This window comes from Rhinatrema bivittatum, chromosome 9, assembly GCF_901001135.1.
Source record: "Rhinatrema bivittatum chromosome 9, aRhiBiv1.1, whole genome shotgun sequence".
NCBI lineage: Eukaryota > Metazoa > Chordata > Amphibia > Gymnophiona > Rhinatrematidae > Rhinatrema > Rhinatrema bivittatum.
The window spans coordinates 222,098,790-222,118,714 of record NC_042623.1 but is presented as its reverse complement, the minus strand read 5'-3'; the positions used below and the strand labels follow the sequence as shown (position 1 = coordinate 222,118,714).

The window sequence follows — 19,925 nt, the reverse complement described above, 5'->3', positions numbered from 1 at the left end:
ACAAAAGCTCCAGCAAGATTGGTCCTAACCATCATGCCATCCCGTTCACTTGATTGCATATGAGAAATATACAATGGGGCCTTTGGTGCCAGTGGGATCAGTTGTGACAACCACTGGCCCACCACATCAGATTGAAGTTAGCTTTTCAATGGTTGAAATCTTTTAGTTCTGTATGTCAAGCTCCTCATGAGGATGCCACCTCATCAAGAGACTGTCCACTGGCACCTCCACCAAGAGGTGGAGAGCTAGCTTGAAATCAAGGAATATGGTCCTTGGTAGAGAGTCATCTTCAGATCATACTTTTGAAGCTACATGCATCTAGTTCATGTTGAAAGCTTTCTTTTAGGTTCTAGCAGGAAAAAGAATCTTGATTCAGATTATCAGGTTGCTCGTTCTACATAAATAAGAGGGAAACGGGTTGTTTGCCTTTGTCAAGAAGCTCTCAGCATACGTCATGGGTTCTCCACAATGGAGCTCATCTACAAGCAACACACCTTGCAGGATCCCAAAACACTTTGGTGGACCATCTCAGTCAAATAATCCTTCCTCACAAATGATCACTGGATCAGCAGGTGGCAGACAGTCTGTTCGACCTTTGGGGTCAGCTGCCAATCAATTTATTTGGTAAAGAGCACAACAAAAAAGTTGAAAAATGTTGTTCCATTCTTCCAAGCAAAATCAGTTCACCTCCCAATGCTTTTCTGCTATGCTGGGATGTATATCTTCCATATGCCTATTCTCTTATCCTGTTAATTGCAATCACAATTCACAGGTGTTGCAGGATTGTGTGAGAATGATTCTCATTGCTCCAGAATGGCCAAGACATGTGGTTCCCCTATCTCCTGAGGTTATCCAAATGAGAGAGAGCCAGATAAATAGTACTTATCCAGCTATCTTGCAGCTGCTGAATATCCAGGTAAACTCAGTGACCTCTAGATAGCCGGATATCTTTTAGCAATAGAAAAAGTGGCAGGCACTAAGGAGGTCGGGGAGGTGCTACTTAGCCGGATAACTTCAAGAGGGCCAAGCGCTCCCTGACTCATTCCTCAGCGCCACCGGGGAAGGACCATAGAGTGATGGACGCTCTTGGGAGGAAGGTATTTCAAGGTGCTATGCTTATTGCCCACATTGCTGCCTACCAGCGCTACATGAGCCAGTACTCACGGGACATTTGGAAGCAGGTGCAGGAGGTGTCTGAGCAGTTGCCTCAGCAGCAGGACACCCTCATGTCACTGGTGCATAAGGGCCTGGAGTGTGGAAAACACAAGGTCCATGCAACTTATGATGTTTTCGAGACAGTATTGAGAGTCTGTGCAGCAGGAATTGGAGCTCACAGAATGGCATGACTGTGGGCCTCTGATCTCTGACCAGAGGTACAGGGAATGACTCGCTGACGTGCCATGTACCTAGAGAGAATCTCTTCGGAGATAGGGTTAGGGGTGCTGTGGCCCGTCTCTGGGACCCCCATGAAACCTTCCAAGAATTCTCCACCATTTCTCCGAACCCATCCTCCTCTTCTAGGAGGCCAGCAAGACTGAGGCCAAAGAAGTACTATCCTCTGCCCCCTCACTCCTGTCAACACCATCAGGTCTCCTTTGGCTGTCCTTGGCAGAAGAGAGCCCCCAAGCTCCAGCCAGCTCCTCAGTCAACTCTGGGAATGAGATTTTGACTGGGTCATATGGAGCTTAGGCCAGATGCCCGAACCCAGAATGATGGACCCTCTGGTTGGGGGAAGGCTGCAGTTCTTTGCGAACCAGTGGCCCAGTATAACCTCGGACCACTGGGTTTTGTCCATCGTCTGTGAAGAGTAGCAATTGAATCTATTGGGTGTCCCACCCAATGCCCTCCATGCCCAACTTGCGGACCGGTAGCACATCAGAAGGTGCTACTAACAGAACTCTTCTCCCTCTTTACAGCCAGAGCGGTTGAGCCCGTGCCACCAGGCAAAGAACGCAGGGATTCTACTCCAGGTCTTCCAGATTCCAAAGAGAACAGGAGGATTCCATCCCATCCTAGACATAAGGACCTTGAACAAGTTTCTAAGAAAAGTTCAAGATGGTTTCCCTGGGCAACTTGATCCCCCTTTTGTAAAAAGGGGACTAGCTATGCTCCTTTGGCCTAAAGGACGCATACACTCATTTCGAGATCTTCCCCAGTCACAGGAAGTGTCTACAATTTGTGGGAAAACATCACTTCTAGTACTGGGTGTTGCCATTCAGGCTTGTGTCAGCCCCAACGGGTCTTCACAAAATGCGTGGCAATGGAGATAGTGCACCTTCTCAGGCAGGGAGTGCATATTTTTCCATATCTGAACGATTGGATGGTCAAGAGCACCTCTCGACAGGAGCCGCCAGGTCCATGCACTTGACCATCTGTGTGTTGGAGTCACTAGGGCTCGTTATCAACTACCCAAAATCCCATCTCAGCCCATCACTTCAATTGGACTTCATAAGAGCCCTGCTAGACATGGCTCAGGCCAAGGCCTTCCTGCCTCACCATAGGACTGTCACCTTGGACAACCATTGCAGGAGAGATCTAACATAGTCAGCAGGTGTCAGCCTGGCACATGTTAAGGCTGTTGAGCCATATGGCCGCAACTGTCCATGTCACTCTCTTTGCAAGCAGAGCCCAATGAACCTTGAGGTTGCAGTGGCACCAGGCCACTCAGAGCCTTCAGGGTTGCATCCAAATCACCCTGTCTCTCTGAGTCTTATTGTACTGTTGGCGGGTATTTTCAAATCTGGAATGGGAGATCTCGTTTTGAAGTCTTCCTACTCAAATTTTCCTAACCATAGATACATCTGTCCTGGGGTGGAGAGCTCATGTAGCTCGGCTCAGCACCCAGGGTCTCTGGTCCATTCAGGAATGCTCTCATCAAATCAACTTTCTGGAGCTTCGGGTGATCAGTTATGCATTATGGGCTTTCAGAGATCGGCTGTCCAACAAAGTGTCAGGAAGCGATTCAGATCTGGTCATGGGCCCTATCCCATGGGATGGTGCTCAGGGCCATGTGCCTGGCTGGGATGGAGAAAGTGGTAGATGGCAGGCTGATTCGAGCCTTCAGACCCCACGAGTAGTCCCTGGAGCGGGGGTAGTGAACCGGAAATTCCACCTCTGGGGGAGCCCAGACATAGAACTATTCGTGTCCCCCTGCAACAGGAAGGTGCCTTGGTTCTGCTCCCTGTAAGGATCATAGGGAAAACCAGCCTCGGACGCCCTTACTCGTCATTGCTGCAAGGGTCTTCTGGATGCATATCCTCAGATTCCCTTAGTGGCGAAGACTCTTTTGAAGCTTCACAAGGACAGGGGGACTCTGATCTTCATAGCCCCTCATTGGCCGAGAAAGGTCTGGTTTCCATTCTTACAGGAGTTGCCCATCCAGAGACAGATCAGTCTGGGGACTTCCCCAATTCTCATCATGCAAGATAAAGTCAGGCTATGGCTTCCTGACCTCCAGGCCATGTCACTCACAGCCTGGATGTTGAGAGGTTAATCCTGCAGCAGCTTGATCTTTCAGAGGATGTGTTTCAGGTCCTGGTGGCTTCCAGAAAGCCTTCCACTAGAAAGTCCTATGGACTGAAGTGGAGTTCTTCTGTATGGTGTGGGCAGAAGGCCCTAGAGCCATTCTCCTGTCCCACACAAAAACTGCTTGACTATCTTCTACACCTATCAGAAGCTGGCTTAAAGACCAACCCCGTTAGAGTTAATCTCGGTGCAATTGCCACATACCACCAAGGTGTAACTGGTACACCCATTTCTGTAAAGCCTATAGTTGTACGTTTCATGTGGGACCTGCTTCAGTTGAAGCCTCCATTAAGGCCTCCCACTGTGTCTTGGGACCTCAGTGTGGTGTTAGCTCAGCTGATGAAAGCTCCTTTTGAATCTCTGCACACCTGTGACCTGAAGTATCTGACCTAGAAGGTCATATTTTTGTTGACGGTCACTTCAGCGTGCAGGTTCAGCCAGCTCCAGGCCTTAATGACTTATCCACCTTACATTAATTTATCATGACAGGGTGGTCTTGCTTACACACCCTAAGTTCCTGCCTAAGGTGGTGACAGATTTCAATCTTAACCAGTCAATTGTCTGGCCAACATTCTTTCCCAGGCCCCATTCACACCAATGCAAATGAGCACTGCACAGTTTGGCCTGCAAGTTTCTATCTGGAGTGGAGAGAAGCCCATAGATAGTCCACCCAACTTTTTATTTCTTTTGATAAGAATAGGTTGGGCATTGCCTTGCCAAACAGACACTATCCAATTGGCTAGCAAATTGCATCTCCTTCTGTTATGCACAGGCGGGACTGCATCTTTGGGGTTATGTCAAAGCTCACTCTGTTAGAGCCATGGCAGCGACAGTGGCCTACTTGCGAGCAGTTCCCATGGAGGAGATCTGCAAGGCTGTAAATTGGAATTCTTTCCACACATTTACGACTCATTACTGTCCATTACTGTCCAGCTACAGATGGCCCCTGGTTCTGCTGATTTTTTTTGCAATGGAAAAGGTTTGTCGTTGACTTTGGATCATTAAAACCTTTCAAGTATCTGAAGGTCTGTGTCATATCACCCCTGCTCCTCCTTTCCTCCAGGGTATACATATTTAGATTCTTCAATCTCTTCTCATAAGGCATTCGATGAAGACCATACACCTTTCTGGTCGCCCTTCTCTGGACCGCCTCCATCCTGTCTCTGTCCCTTCGGAGATACGGTCTCCAGAACTGAGCACAGTACTCCAGGTGAGGCCTCACCAAGGACCTGTACAAGGGGATAATCACTTCCCTTTTCTTACTCGATATTCCTCTCTTTATGCAGCCCAGCATTCTTCTGGCTTTAGCTACTGCCTTGTCACATTGTTTCACCGACTTCAGATCGTTAAACACTATCACCCCAAGGTCTCTCTCCTGCTCCGTGCACATCAGCCCTTTACCCCTCATCGAATACATTGCTTTCGGATTTCCACACCCCATATGCATGACTCTCCACTTCTTGGCATTGAATCTCAGCTGCCATATCTTCGACCAGTCTTCCACCTTTCTTAAATCCCATCTCATTCTCTCCACTCCTTCCGGCATGTCCACTCTGGTGCAGATCTTAGTATCATCCGCAAATGGACAAACCTTACCTTCTATCCCGTCCGCGATGTCGCTCACGAAGATATTGAACAGGACCGGTCCCAATTCCAACCCTTGCGGCACTCCGCTCATCACTGCTCTCTCTTCTGTGTAGGTTCCATTTACCATCATACATTGTCTTCTATCCTTCAACCAGTTTGCTATCTAGGCCACCACCTTGGCACTCACTCCCAAGCTTCTCGTTTTATTCACTAGCCTCCTGTGCAGGACCTTATCAAAAGCTTTGCTAAAATCCAAGTAGATGACATCAAGCGCTCTTCCTCGATCCAGTTCCTTAGTCATCCAATCAAAAAAGTCTATCAGATTCGTCTGACAGGACCTTTCCTTGGTGAAACCATGCTGCCTCTGTTCCAGCAATTCTGCTGCTAGTTGATAGTTCACTATTCTTTCCTTCAGCAGCGACACCAATACTTTTCCCACTTTTCCCACCACCACCGAGAGGAGGCTGTAGTTTCCAGCCTCCTCTCTGCTCCCACTCTTGTGAAGAGGGACCACCACCGCTCTTCTCCAATCACTCGATACTCCCGTTTCCAGGGATCTATTGAACAGGTCACTCAGCGGAGCCACCAGCACATCTCTGAGCTCTTTCAGTATCCTGGGATGAATCTCATCAGGCCCCATGGCTTTGTCCACTTTCAGTTTTCCTAGCTCTTCCCATACATTCTCTTCCGTAAATGGAGTTTTATCCATTCCACTCACCTCCAGTTTCTTCTTAACTAGCGTCGGTCCTTCTCCGGGGTCTTCTTTAGTGAACACCAAACTGAAGTATTCGTTTAATATTTCTGCCATTTCTTCATCTGTCTCCACCCATTGATTCTTTTCACCTTTCAATTTCACTATACCACTTTGGACTTTTCTCCTTTCACTGATGTATCTGAAAAATGTTTTGTCACCTCGCTTTACCTCTTTGGCAATCCTTTCTTCCGCTTGACTTTTCGCTTTCTTGATTACTTTCTTTGTCTTCCTCAGTTTTACCAGATATTCTTCCTTGTGATCCTCCCTTTGGGATCTTTTATATTTCTTAAACGCTGTTCTTTTAACTTTTATTTTATCAGCCACCTCCTTTGTGAACCAGACAGGTTTCATTCTTTTCTTTACTTTTCTAACATATATATTAGTTGCTTCAGTAATTGCTCCTTTTAGTTTGGCCCACTGTTGTTCGACATCTCTCGTTTTCTCCCATCCTTCTAGTTCTTCCTCCAGGTACTTCCCCATTTCAACAAAGTCCGTGTTTTTGAAACACAAAACCCTGGTCTTTGTGCAACTTCTCCGTATCGTATTAGTGATATGAAACCATACAGTCTGATGATCACTGGTGCTGAGGTGGGCACCCACCTGGACATTAGAGACATTATCTCCATTAGTGAGCACTAAATAGAGTATAGCTCCCTCCCTCGTAGGCTCCATTACCATTTCTTTGAACAGAGCCAGTTGCAGGGCTATGTTCAAACAGCTCTCTACTTCTGTTAGATTCCGCAGAAGGGATTCTCCAGTTTACATCTGGTAGATTAAAATCTCCAACAATCACTTCTCCCTTCTTACTCATCTTTTGGACGTCTTCAATCAGATCTCTGTCTAGTACTTCCATTTGATTTGGAGGCCTGTAAACCACGCCAATAAAAACTGATGTCCCATCATCTTTTTTTTTTTTTAGGATGGCCCATAAAGCTTCTTCTTTGCCCCATTTTCCGTGCAGCTCGGATGCTTGAATTTCTGTATCACTGGGTTTCTTCTTTCTTGTCAGATAACACTTCAATCTCTTTCTCAAGAACTTCTTTGGTATTTAATACAGAGAAGGCGTTTTGTACTTGTGTCACTTGATACAGTGTATGTCTCCGCATCACAGGTCTAATTCTACCAGAGTCCACTGTAATCCTGTTGTTCTTTGAGTTCCTTAATGCCCTGTGTGAGTGGGGGGGTAGACTTGTGGGCTGCACTGCTGTCAATAACGGGTGTTTGTGGGTCACAGGTCTTATCCTACCTGAGCCCACTGTAAATCCATTTTTCCTTGACTTTTGGTTTTTCTGTGGTAATAGGGAATTAATTCCTGAATAATATAAAGTGGGTGGAACTTTCTTTATTGCATCTAATTCAGCTTTAACTTCAGCCAGCTCCTTTTTCAAGGAAGAGAGTTCTGAGCAAATGGGGCAAGCCCCATCTTTCCAGATGATTTCTCTCAGAATAAAGGCTCCACCATAGTTACATTGGATAGTCCTCATTTTGGTAAATTTATTTGATGGATAACACCTAAGGAAATACCAATTTACTAATTTATCTTGTTGCCAATTATGTATTTAGGCAGACTATATCGGAAAAATAAACCTAGGGGTGGGTGGGCAGAGGGGCAGGGTGGGAGGGAGTTAAACAGTTAACCCTTGGTCAAGGTTGCTCTCAGGACTCTATATCTGCATTTGAATTTGATAAGAACCTCCCCCTGATTGGCTTATTAAGTTAAACTTTTACTTTGCTGGACACAAGAAGCTTTAGTGCTTCCTGTCTCCTGGCTAAGCACAGCCCACAAAGGATCAGATTGACCCCTGGGACAAAATAGCTCACTTTCAGGTTTCAGTATCAAATCTGCCCCTTACTAACAGAACAAAGCACAATCTTTGGCAAATAGAAAGCTCTATTACATTAAAACACAGGTAAATAAAATAAAATTGTGTTGCAGTCTGGGAAGCTGCAGTCCAGGTGTGAACCCTTGATCCGAACTACCCTGGGTAGAGTAGCTCGGGAGGCGGAGCCACAGGCACAGATCTTCACCCGGGAACCAGGAACCCCCCAGGAGGAGCCCGTAGGGTCCTAGAACCTTGGGACTTAGGAGCACAGTAACAGTCTCTACAGAAGGGGTCTGGGCAAGAGTAATCCACAGAGTCCAGCAGCAGGGAACAGGAAGGCCCGGCGAGAGCGGGGCAGTGATAGAGTCTGTAGCCTGCTGTACAAGCAGTAGAGAGCAGGCCCGGGGTCTGTAGTATGCCACGGAGTGGAGCAGACAGGTAACAGGAACAGAGTCTGTAGCGTATCGAGGCTGTGACCTGCTGAAGGCAGGACCGGAGTCAGTAGCGTGCAAAGAGCCAGACCGAGCAGAGAGTAGAAAAGAGACAAACCCAAGTCAGGCTGGCAGCTAGTCGAAGCGGTCTCAGGTGCAGGCAAAGGTCGGAGGCTGGCGGCAAGCAGGAGCGGAGTCGGGCACAAACTGAAGTCAATGGCGGGCTGCAGGCAGAGGCGGAGTCAGGAACACGCTGAGGTCAGTGGGAGGCGGCAGGCAGAAGCGGAGTCAGGAACAAGCTGAGGTCAACCGGGAAGCAGAACAGCAGAAGCGCAACTAAGAACTACTAACAGTAGCGACCCTCGTTGCAAGGCAATGAGAAGGCAGATGAACGCCGGTTAAATCAGGCTTGGGGCGTGGCGTAGTTAGTCCAGACGGGGCCAGACTTCCGGTGACCGTGCGTCCATAATGCGCGTGTGGCAGCAGCGAGATGATCCAGTAATGGCGGATGCCCCAAGGCCCGGCAGAGCCGCGGGAGCGGCGTCGGAGGTGAGCCCTGAGTACAGCAACAAGGGGGAAAGCGGTGGAGACTGCAACAAATTGCACTTAGATTCAGCAGAGATTCTGGTTCCTGAGAATCCCAGCTCCAAAGAGTTTTAGTTCACCAGCACCAGATACTATGGCTGAGCAAATCCAATTAGCCCCACCCCAACTGACCTTAACTCTGTCCAGTTTTTTTACTTCTAAACCCTAGAAAGTAGTCAAAATAGCTCACTTTCAGGTTTCAATATCAAATCTGCCCCTTACTAACAGAACAAGGCATAATCTTTGGCAAATAGAAAGCTCTATTACATTAAAGCACAGGTAAATAAAATAAAATTGCACTTAGATTCAGCAGAGGTTCTGGTTCCTGGGAAACCCAGCTCCAAAGAGTTTTAGTTTGCCAGCACCAGGTACTATGGCTGATAGGGATGTGAATCGTTTTTCTGACGATTGAAAATATCGGACGAAAATGGCGCGGGCCATCCATTGCTCCTACCATGTGACGGGGCTGGCCAGTGGCACGGATAGCCCCTGTCACATGGTAAGGGCAAAGGGCCATCGGCGCCATTTTGTTTACTGGCAGCTGACGGCCCGAGAGCAGGAGATCGCTGCCGGGACCCCCACTGGACCACCAGGTACTTTAAAAAAAAGTTTTGGGGGGGTCGGGATGGTGAGGAATTCAAAATAATTAAATTTAAAGGTTCGGGGTGGGTTGGTTTTTTTTCGGCACGAGACAGCCGATAAAAAAAACGCTAAGAACCGCAGGAACAAAGATTTCCTGCGATTTTTCCCTGAACCCGATACCAGAAACGAGTCCAGTACCGATTCACATCTCTAATGGCTGAGCAAATCCAATTAGCTCCATCCCAAATGGCTTGAACTCTGTTCAGTTTTTTTACTTCTAAGCCCTAGAAAGCAGTCAAAATAGCTCACTTTCAGGTTCAATATCAAATCTGCCCCTTACTAACAGAACAAGGCACAATCTTTGGCAAATAGAAAGCTCTATTACATTAAAGCACAGGTAAATAAAATTGTGCTTAGATTCAGCAGAGGTTCTGGTTCCTGAGAATCCCAGCTCCAAAGAGTTTTAGTTCGCCAGCACCAGGTACTATGGCTGAGCAAATCCAATTAGCCCCACCCAAACTGGCTTGAACTCTGTCCAGTTTTTATACTTCTAAGCCCTAGAAAGCAGTCAAAATAGCTCACTTTCAAGTTTCAATATCAAATCTGCCCCTTACTAACAGAACAAGGCACAATCTTTTGCAAATAGAAAGCTCCATTACATTAAAGCAGAGGGAAATAAAATAAAATTGCACTTAGATTCAGCAGAGGTTCTGGTTCCTGAGAATCCCAGCTCCAAAGGGCACAGGTGTTTTTTTAATTCATGACACTTCTCACTGGGGAGTGTCAGACCTCCTCTACTCTGACATAACACACATTATGCAGTATTTGTGGAGATACTAATGCCCCCATAAACTTTTAAATTAACAGTTCCTTTTATATTCTGTTTTTTGGCTCTTCAAAGTGTACATCAGAGTGGATATATTCAGATAGAATAGGTATTTCCCTATCCCTACAGGGCTCAAAATCTAATTTTGTACCTCAGGCAATGGAGGGTAAAATGACTTGCCCAAGGTCAGAAGGAACGACACTGGGATTTGAACCCTGGTTTCCCTGGGTCATAACCCACTGCTCTAACCACTAGGCTACTCCTCCACTCTTACTAACTGATATCTTTAATCAAAGGAAAATTGGTTCTTACCTGCTAATTTTCGTTCCTGTAGTACCAAGGATCAGTCCAGACCCTGGGTTATGTCACCAATCCAGCAGAGGGAGGCAGAGAAACATTCTACTGACTGTGACGTGTATACCTTGGGGTGTCACCTGCAGTCCATCAGTATTGAACGATATCAAAGCAGAAATGTAACCAATAAAATACTAACTATCTAAACTCTATAACATACTTCCAACTCACGAATCCTAAATGGAAGCAGAATCCCAAAGAAAAAAATCAGTGGACATAAATAAGAAACATTAAAAAAAAAGTAGACAGCATGAAAAGTGGTTTAAGAACCAAAACAGTGAACAAGCGGACTCTCTGAAAAGATAACTGCCATACACAGATATAAAGGGCGGGCGTCTGGACTGATCCATGGTACTACAGGAACGAAAATTAGCAGGTAAGAACCAATTTTCCTTTCCCTGTACGTACCTGGATCACTCCAGACCCTGGGATGTACCAGAGCTGTTTTACTTGGGGTGGGACCCAGAGAGTCCCGCTCGGAGAACACTTTCCCTGAAAGCTGCCGAACTTGGAGCCTGGACATCTAGGCGGTAATGACGAGCAAAAGTGTGCAAGGACTTCCAAGTTGCTGCCTTACAAATCTCCTGAGGAGAAACTAGTTGACATTCCGCCCAGGACGTAGCTTGCGACCTAGTGGAATGAGCTCTCAAACCTTCAGGAAGATCTCGAGCCAAAAGATAAGCAGACCGAATTGTCTCTTTTAACCAATGAGCAATCGTAGCCTTAGAAACATTATGACCCTTGCGAGGGCCACTCCTCAAAACAAACAAATGATCAGACAACCGAAAACTGTTGGTTACTTCAAGATAACATTATTTATTTATTTATTTATTTATTTATTAATTAAAGGCTTTTCTATACCGAATTTCTTGATACAAATCAAATCAGCTCGGTTTACATCAAACAATTAGGAACTATAACCAACCAAACAGTAAATACAATTTGAAGGAGAGTAAAGTTACATTATAACAAGGATGTATAACTTGGAGGAGGAAAATAAGAGGATACATAACAGTATCCGTCGCACATCCAATTTCTTAAGATCCTTAGAGGAAGGATCCCTACGATCTAAACACAGAAAAGCAGGTAGCTCTATTGACTGATTTAAGTGAAAAGAAGATACTACCTTGGGTAAAAAAGATGGCACAGTCCGTAATGAAATTCCCGAATCGGAAATTCTAAGAAAGGGCTCTCTGCAAGACAAGGCCTGTAACTCCGAAATTCTATGAGCTGAGGAGATGGCCACAAGAAAAACCGCCTTCAACGTAAGATCTTTCAAAGTCGCATGATTAAGGGGTTCAAAGGGGACCGCACACAGAGCCCTAAGAACCAAATTCAAACTCCATGCAGGATAAGGGTTCCGGAAAGGAGGACGTAGATGTTGTGTGCCTTTGAGAAAACGCGCTACATCCAGATGTGCGGCCAAGGATAATCCCCGAACCTTACCCCTAAAACATCCAAGAGCTGCAACTTGGACACATAAGGAACTGCAGGACAAACCTTTCGCTAAACCATCTTGCAAGAAGGATAAAATATCCGATACAGAAGAATGTACCGGATCTAATTGATGCTCAGTACACCATGACTCAAAAACGTTCCACACCCTCGCATAAGCCAAAGGTTTACGAGAACGTAATAAAGTAGTTACCAAAGCATCCGAATAACCTTTGTTCTTTATCCGATGCCTCTCAAAAGCCATGCCGCTAGAGAGAAGCGTTCGACCTCTTCCAAACAAACCGGACCCTGAGACAAAGGCACGGCAGATCCCGAAATCGTAGGGGACTGTCCAGCGCTAGACTGACCAAGTCCGCGAACCACGGATGGCGTGGCCACTCCGGAGCCACTAAAACGACGTCGACTCGTTGAAGCTCTATCCGACGTAGGACCTTGCCTAATAGAGGCCAGGGTGGAAACACTTAGAGAAGAACATCCCTTGGCCAAGGCAGCGCCAGGGCATCCACTCCTTCCGCTCCTCTTTTCCTCCTGCGGCTGAAGAACCGAGGGGCCTTGGAATTCTGGAATGTTGCCATGAGATCCACTGCCGGTGTGGGCCATCTGTTGCATATCAACTGATAGGCTTCTTCACACAGTTCCCACTCCCCTGGGTCGAGATGATGATGACTGAGGAAGTTGGCTTGAATGTTGTCTAACCTGGCAATGTGTGAGGCTGCGATGGTGAGCAGATGTTGCTCCGCCCAGGTGATCAGCTGTTGCGCTTCCTGCGCTACCAGTAAGCTTCGAGTTCCTCCCTGGCGGTTGATATACGCTAACGTGTTCGCATTGTCGGAAAGTATCCGTACCGACTTTCGCATAGGAGAGGTTGAAGAGCGATCGAGGCCAAGCGAACCGCTCTGGTCTCTAACCGATTGATCGACCACCTTGCTGCTTCTTCGGACCACTGACCTTGAACAGATGTTTTCTGACATACCGCTGCCCAGCCTGAAAGACTGGCGTCGGTGGTGACCACAGTCCATTCTGGAATCTCTAGAGGTACTCCCTGACACAAATTGTCCGACTGTAACCACCAATCCAGGCTGAAACGAGCCTTCTCGGAAAGGGGAAGGTAGTATAGTTCCGAAACCAGATTCCAGCATGAAAGCAAAGCAGACTGAAGTGGTCTCATATGTGCAAAGGCCCAGGGAACCAATTCCAGAGTAGAGGTCATTAAGCCTAAGACTGTCAAGTAATCCCATACACATGGTATAGGAACGGACAGCAAGTCTCGGATTTGCGATTGAAGCTTGAGAAGGCGATGCTCCGGAAGGAACACTGTCCCTTGACAAGTGTCGAACAGTGCACCCAAAAACTCCAGAGATTGGGAAGGACTAGGTGACTCTTGTCCTTGTTGATCACCCAGCCTAGAGATTGCAAAAGGTCGATGACCCTGCTGATCGTTGAGCGACAAAGAGATTCCGACTTCGCTCGAATTAACCAGTCCAGGTATGGATGTACCAACAGGCCCTCCTTCCTGAGTTGTGCGGCCAGCACAATCATTACCTTGGTAAATGTTCTGGGAGCTGTGGCTAACCCAAACAGGAGAGCCCTGAATTGATAATGCTGCCTTAGAATGCAAAACCTGAGAAACTTCTGATGATCGGAACGAATGAGGTTGAGAGACGCTAGAAATTCTCCCTTGTGAACTGAAGCTATGACAGACCGGAGAGTTTCCATTCGAAACTTGGGGATCCGTAGGCAACGGTTGACCCTTTTGAGATCGAGAATGGGACGAAAGGTTCCTTCTTTTTTTGGAACGACGAAAAAAATTGAGTAACGACCCCTCCAATGTTCTGATATTGGAACTGGAACAATAGCTTCGAGGTCGCTTAGACGCTGCAGGGAGTCCTTGATTACTCGACATTTTTCTAGGTAAGAACATGGTGAAATCAGAAATCGGTGGTGAAGCCGCCGGACAAAATCTAAAGCGTAACCTTGATTTATCACTGAAAGAACCCACTGGTCTGCCGTCCATCTGGCCCATTCCCCGTAAAACAGGGACAGTCTGCCCCCTATAACCAGAACCGGGGAAAGGACCGGCCGTATCTCATTGAGCAGACTTTGTGCCACCTGAGGCCTGGGAAGTTGCAGGTCTTCCGAACCGGCAGCCTCGAAAGGACTGAGTCCAATTCTGTTGTCTACTCGCAATGCTTGGACCCACCGCAGGCCAGCTCGCAAAGCCAAGCTACTACACATGGCCGCCCGTACACCTAGAGCAGAAACCTAAAAAATTTGCTTGAGCTGAACCTCTAGTTTACGATCCTGTAGGTCTTTAAGAGCTGTAGCTCCCGTCACTGGAATAGTCATCCTCTTAGTGACAGCTGAGACAGCGGCATCCACTTTTGGAAATTTTAAAATTTCCAAAGCCTCTTCAGGTAATGGATATAGCTTCTCCATAGCTCGTGCTACCTTAAGACCTAATTCAGGAGTGTCCCACTCCCGGTACAAAAGGTCAGTGAGAGAAAGATGAAAAGGAAAGGATGTCACCGGACCCCTAAGGCCTAGCAACACTGGGTCAATATTACCCATTCGAGAATCCTTCGCCAGACCCAATTCAAGCAAAATTGCTGGAATTAAAGGATTAAGTTCCTCCCTTCTTAAAAGGCGGACTACTTTGGGATCATCCCCATCTGCTACGTGAGGGTCAGAACTACTGCCCAAGAGCAGGATCTCCACCGAGATCCCCATCCGGCAGGGACTTGTCCAGGACAGGCAAAGAGTCATGTTCAGAATCCTCTGAAGTAGAAAAATTAAACTGATCCTGGCATGAGCGAAGGGGACGCTTAGGAGTTGGCCCAGCCCCAAAATCGCTTGGTCTCGTCTGTTTGGAAGAGCAGGCCTTTAGAACCTGTCCAGATGAGTGGTCCCTATGTTTTTTATGAAGCTTTCTAGACTTGTAAGCCTTACGAAGAAAACGAATAAAATCCCCTGAAAAGGGAGAAGAAAAAGAGGAATTTGAATGTCCTCCAGACTCTCATCAGAGAAACCTACCCCTGTAACTCGCGGCTTGTCCCCCCCCAGGGACCACCGGCTGTGGCGACAAGGGAGGCGGGTCCGGAGTTCCTTGAATTACTTGCTGTGTCACCGCCCTCAATGAAGATAAAATAGCTTCCGTTCTTGCACTGCAGCGAAACGGGTCTGGGGTAGATGAGCGGCCACGCCGAGGTTTCAGGGCCGCGCGAGGCGGCCGAGTCACTTCTTTCACCGGCAAAACAGACTAGCCTTCCCCCCCCCGGAAAGGCAGGCAGAACAGAGACTATCTCTGGAGAGACGAGCACGCGCGTCTCCACAGGCACGGCAGGCTGCGCCTCACGGCATTGAAAAGGGAAAAAAAAAACTGCGAGAATTTAAAATAACAAAATAAAATAAAACAAACCCCGGCGAGAAAAGGCACGGCTCCGCTGAACACCGAAGAAGTAAATAAACCACAAGATAGCCGTCAGAAAACAGAAAGGAAAAGAAAAAAGTATGTATGTATTTATTTATTTATTTATTTTTACCTGACGAAACGCCGCGGACCTCGGGAGCTGTTCCAAGTAATGTGAGTGAGCCGAGCCCCCTGGTATCACCCCTGCCAGAAGTGGTTGCTGGGTTCAAACCTCCCCAACTCCAGCGGCCTCAGAACCAGGAGGGATAGTCCCCCCAGGCAGTGAAATGGCTGAAGAAAAAAGATACACTTTTTTTTTTTTTTTTTAAATAACTAAAATGAAAAGAACAGCCTTTCACAAAGAGAGATTAAAAAACCAATTAGCTTCTAAACTACCTGACTAACAAACCAAAAAACTACCACAGACTGCAGGGTTAGGAACGTCCACCTTTGCTGGGAGACAGAGAAATACTGATGGACTGCAGGTGACTCCCCAAGGTATATGTCAGAGTTAGTAGAATGTTTCTCTGCCTCCCTCTGCTGGATTGGTGACATAACCCAGGGGCTGGACTGATCCAGGTTCGTACAGGGAAAAAAGATTACCCAGTAATGTTCCTAGGTATTGCTACAGGTGCAAAAAACCTTTGGTAAGATGTCTGGTGGCAGCAGTGCCTACATTTCAAGACCAGCAGAGTTGAGGGAGTGGGGCTTTACTTTTGGCATTCAAGCTCCTTCAAAGGCTGAATGGAGTCCAAACAGCAGTGGGGCCCAGTGGGGAGGAAAGTTCCTGTAAAGGGCAGCAGTGCTGTGCAGGTCTTAAATCTCTCTCCTGGATGACGGTGGGCAATGGTAGCAGCTGTGTTTCAAGGCCAGTAGCTTTGTGGGCAAAGCTAAGTCCTGATAAGTATGTCAAGGGGCGACGCTGAGTTAATCCTGCATCTCAGTTCCTTAGATTGAACCCCCTGTATCTCTCCTGTACATAGACAGAACTACGTAAGGGTCCAGATTCTTGGGTTTGGCCCTCTGCACTTCTCCATTGCATAGAAAAGCTGATATTTAGCATTACTTTCTGTTAAATAGGGATTTATCCAGCTAAGTGGCAGCTGCTGAATATTCGGCTATGTCCAGTGGCTGTCACTTTGCCAGATAAGTATTTATCCAGTTAAGTAGATAGCTGGATATCTTGGAGGTGGGCAGTGGGCGGATTTAGGCAGTGCTACTTATCTGTTTATCTTAACTGGATAAGTGCCTGTATTCAGTCTTATCCGGTTAAGTTAACCAGATAAGTTAGATCTGCCAGAGAGCAGGTCTAACTTAACTAGATTTAGCTTATCTGGCTAAGTAGCAATTTCTACACGGATATTCCTACTGCTACTGTTCCTAGTTATGTTATGTTATATTATCCAAGTTGTTCACTCCCTTGTTCATTGTAAGACATATGTTGTCATTGTTTTCTACTTGTTATAATGTAAACCGGAGTGATAAGTAATTCTGTTACCTGAACTTCGGTATTAAAAAAGTTATAAATAAAGAAATAAATAAATATTCAGCAGCCGAACCGCTTATTAACCCTTCTTACGTAACCCGATAAGTTATATCCAGATAACTTAAATAACTGGATGTTTTTCAATATTGGGCCTAGAAAAATTTGTGTACAGGCCTCAGCCCAATGATCTCTCCTGTGCAGACATACCTGTGTAAGGGCCCTGATTCATGGGTCAGGCCCTCCTGTATCTCTCCTGTGCATAGCCCTAGCTATATAAAGCCCTGATTCTTGGCTCGGGCCCTTCTGTCCTTCTCTATGTACACAGAGCTGTGTAGGGCAGTGATTCTTGGATCAAGCCCCCTGTATCTCCTCTGTGCACAATCAGAGCTGTGTAAGACCATGATCCTTGTGTCAGGCCACCATCTTTCTTCTGTATGTACACAGAGCTGTGTACGTTTCTGATCCTTGAATCAGGTCCCCTGTGCACAGTCAGAGCTGTGATCCTTCACCTTTATGTACACAGAGCCATGTAAGGTCATGAACCTTGGGTTGGGCCCTCATTTCTCTTCTGTATATACCCAGAGCCATGTAAGGCCCTGAACCTTGTGTCATGCCCCTTACTCCTCTTCTGTGTACACACAGCGCTGTGTAAGGTACGGTCTTCTCTGTCTTTATGGTACATATAGAGGTAAATTTTCATAGGATTTCTGACAATGTTCTTCACATATTTTCCAATCTGCACTAAATAAACTGATATTCAAACATAAGGTACCCTTGTGTATTATGTTTGAATAAATATTGGCTTATATGTCTATAAAGGTTTAGGCACACACATGGTATGGTATGATACCTACTTCATGCATTCCTTTAGTTAAACTGCGTGTACACGTGTAGTTTCCAGCTGTGCACCTATAATGCCTCTGTACTCTGGAAATTTCCCCCTTTAATTTGGCTAAAAATCCCCATTTTGGGTAAGTTCACATACATTGTCAGACAACTGAAGATCCAGTAACCTAGATTCAACAAATCTGTCTGCATTATTCCCTATTCCTGCATTATTTCCTATTGCATACGAGTAGATCCTCACTAACCCTTTGAAATTTCTCCCGTTACAGCTCTTCTGGGGGCACTTCTTCTGCATAGTTGGGGGTTTTTTGAGACTCCTGGATCCTAGTGCTCTCTTTTAACCCTACACTGTTCTTTATGCAGCATTTCTCAGCCTCTACTGGACCGGACTGTGCCAGACTATACAACTTTCACCACTGTTGGAGACTGGCTGGATGCCATTAAAATGGGCCGGTACAAGGAGAACTTTCTGAATGCTGGATTTATCTCCTTTGATTTGGTTGCACAGATGACAGCAGAGTGAGTGTCAATAACCTGTTGGGTTCATTGGATGGGAAAGTGCAGTGGGAGTCGTAGCACCGACAGGGTAGTGCTCTGAGGAAGCTCACATAGCAGAAAGTACCAGCTGGCATTTGGACACTACTGTAGGGAACCTCACATTGCTAGGGGGTCCCTGCTGGCACTGACAGGGCCCTGCTATGGGGAATATCACTTTTTCAGGGGTTACTGCTAAGGCTAGCAGCGCACTGCTTTGGGGAAAATCGTATAGTTAAATGAACCCACTGGCATGGACAGGGCACTGCTGTGGGGTGTTTACATAGCCAGGGGTCCATCTGGCACTGACAAGGCAATGCTGTAAGGAAGCTCACACTACTGATGTTCTCTCTGTTACTAATACATATCAGCTGCATGAGAAAAATGATACCTTGGAAAGGCCCTTGACAGAATAGAGTGAACTTCCTATGAGGAGTGCCACTAGCAGAATATAGTGAGTACTGTATATGGCAGAAATTAGGGCCTTAGGATATATGAACATACCCCCCACAGAAACCTAAGATCAGAAAACAAAGCACTGCCAACTATTCCCTCAGTCAAGATGGCCAGACTAACCCAAGTAAGGGATAGGGCCCTAACCCTAGCAGGACCCCCAATATGGAACAATATGCCTTTAGAAATCAGACTGCAAAGAAACATCAAAACCTTCAGAAAAAGTTTAAAAACATGGCTATTTAAGCAAGCATACCACAAAGAGAATTGAGAGGAGAACCCAGGGAAATGTTGTTCCCTGTACATACCAGGATCATTCCAGACGGTGGGTTATGTTCCCTGTCCAGCAGATGGAGTCAGAACACAAAATTCCCAGGGGAGGTCCCATATAACCACGCCTCCCCTGTAACAGCTCTCAGTAACTTTCTGACTCCAGCAGATGTGAGCAGGGGACTTGTGGTCCCCAGCTTGTTAGCTTAGGGCTACCTCCTCAGGGGGATCAAGTTTAAAAAAAAAAAAAAAAAAAAGGAAGTTTTTAAATTTACAGTTTAGGTCACTTGCTAAGAGCCTTAGCAGGGGGAGAGCTCTCCGCTGGTGCTGGCTCATCGCTCTCTAGCCTGGTGACTTGCTGACAGGCTGTTGCCTGTTTTCTTTCTTTTCTTTCTCATTTTCCTCACTGAGGGCTCAGTTGGGGTAAGTGTATTTTTGTTTCATCTTTTTCAGCAGAAGACTGCAATTTTTGGACTCCGTTCGGCTCTCTGAGGTGAAAGTCGGTAGCGCCGGCCTCTCCCTCCTGACCCAGGTTTTCCCCCCTCCCTTTTGGGGAGCGAACGACGTCCCGACCTGCGGCCCCGCAAAGCACCATTCCCCGGGGCCGCCTGCCTTCGGGAGGGTAATTCCCCGTCAGTTCTTCTTTAGGTCGGTGGGGGACCACGGCAAGCGTCCGTTGCCGGGTCGGCGCTCATTTTATGCGCGAGCCACCTGTAGATCCTCCCTCCCCTCTCTCTCTCCCTGCGGTGATGCAGTCCGCGGCGCCTTGTGAGGGCTCCGACAGGGCCGGATTATTTTCTGAAGAGGGTCTGTGCACAGGCTGTTTCCCCGAGGGGGAATGTGCGCCAGCTACTAACAAGGACGTTTGAGCTGCAGACCGCATGGGAAGGAAGCGCCAGGCCCCGTTCCCTCTCAACGCGGGAACGGCGGCCATTTTGTTGCAAGATTCTGATGCCGTGCTTTCTTAGGAGGACACGGATAATCCGTTCCCCACTTCTAGGCCCGTTT

The 19,925-nt window shown here is 46.9% G+C and overlaps 1 protein-coding gene across 3 annotated transcripts in view; it reads left to right on the top strand.

Moving 5' to 3' along the window:
• EPHB3 (EPH receptor B3) overlaps positions 1 to 19,925 on the top strand; it is a 549,940-nt gene that overhangs the window by 450,297 nt on the left and 79,718 nt on the right. For 2 of the 3 annotated variants that reach the window (XM_029615676.1, XM_029615677.1), the window contains exon 15: positions 18,024 to 18,179. The exons of the other annotated variant lie outside the window; for it this stretch is intronic. In XM_029615676.1, the coding sequence (XP_029471536.1) occupies positions 18,024 to 18,179 (156 nt within the window). The remainder of the gene's footprint in view (positions 1 to 18,023; positions 18,180 to 19,925) is intronic. 3 annotated transcript variants of the gene reach the window in all.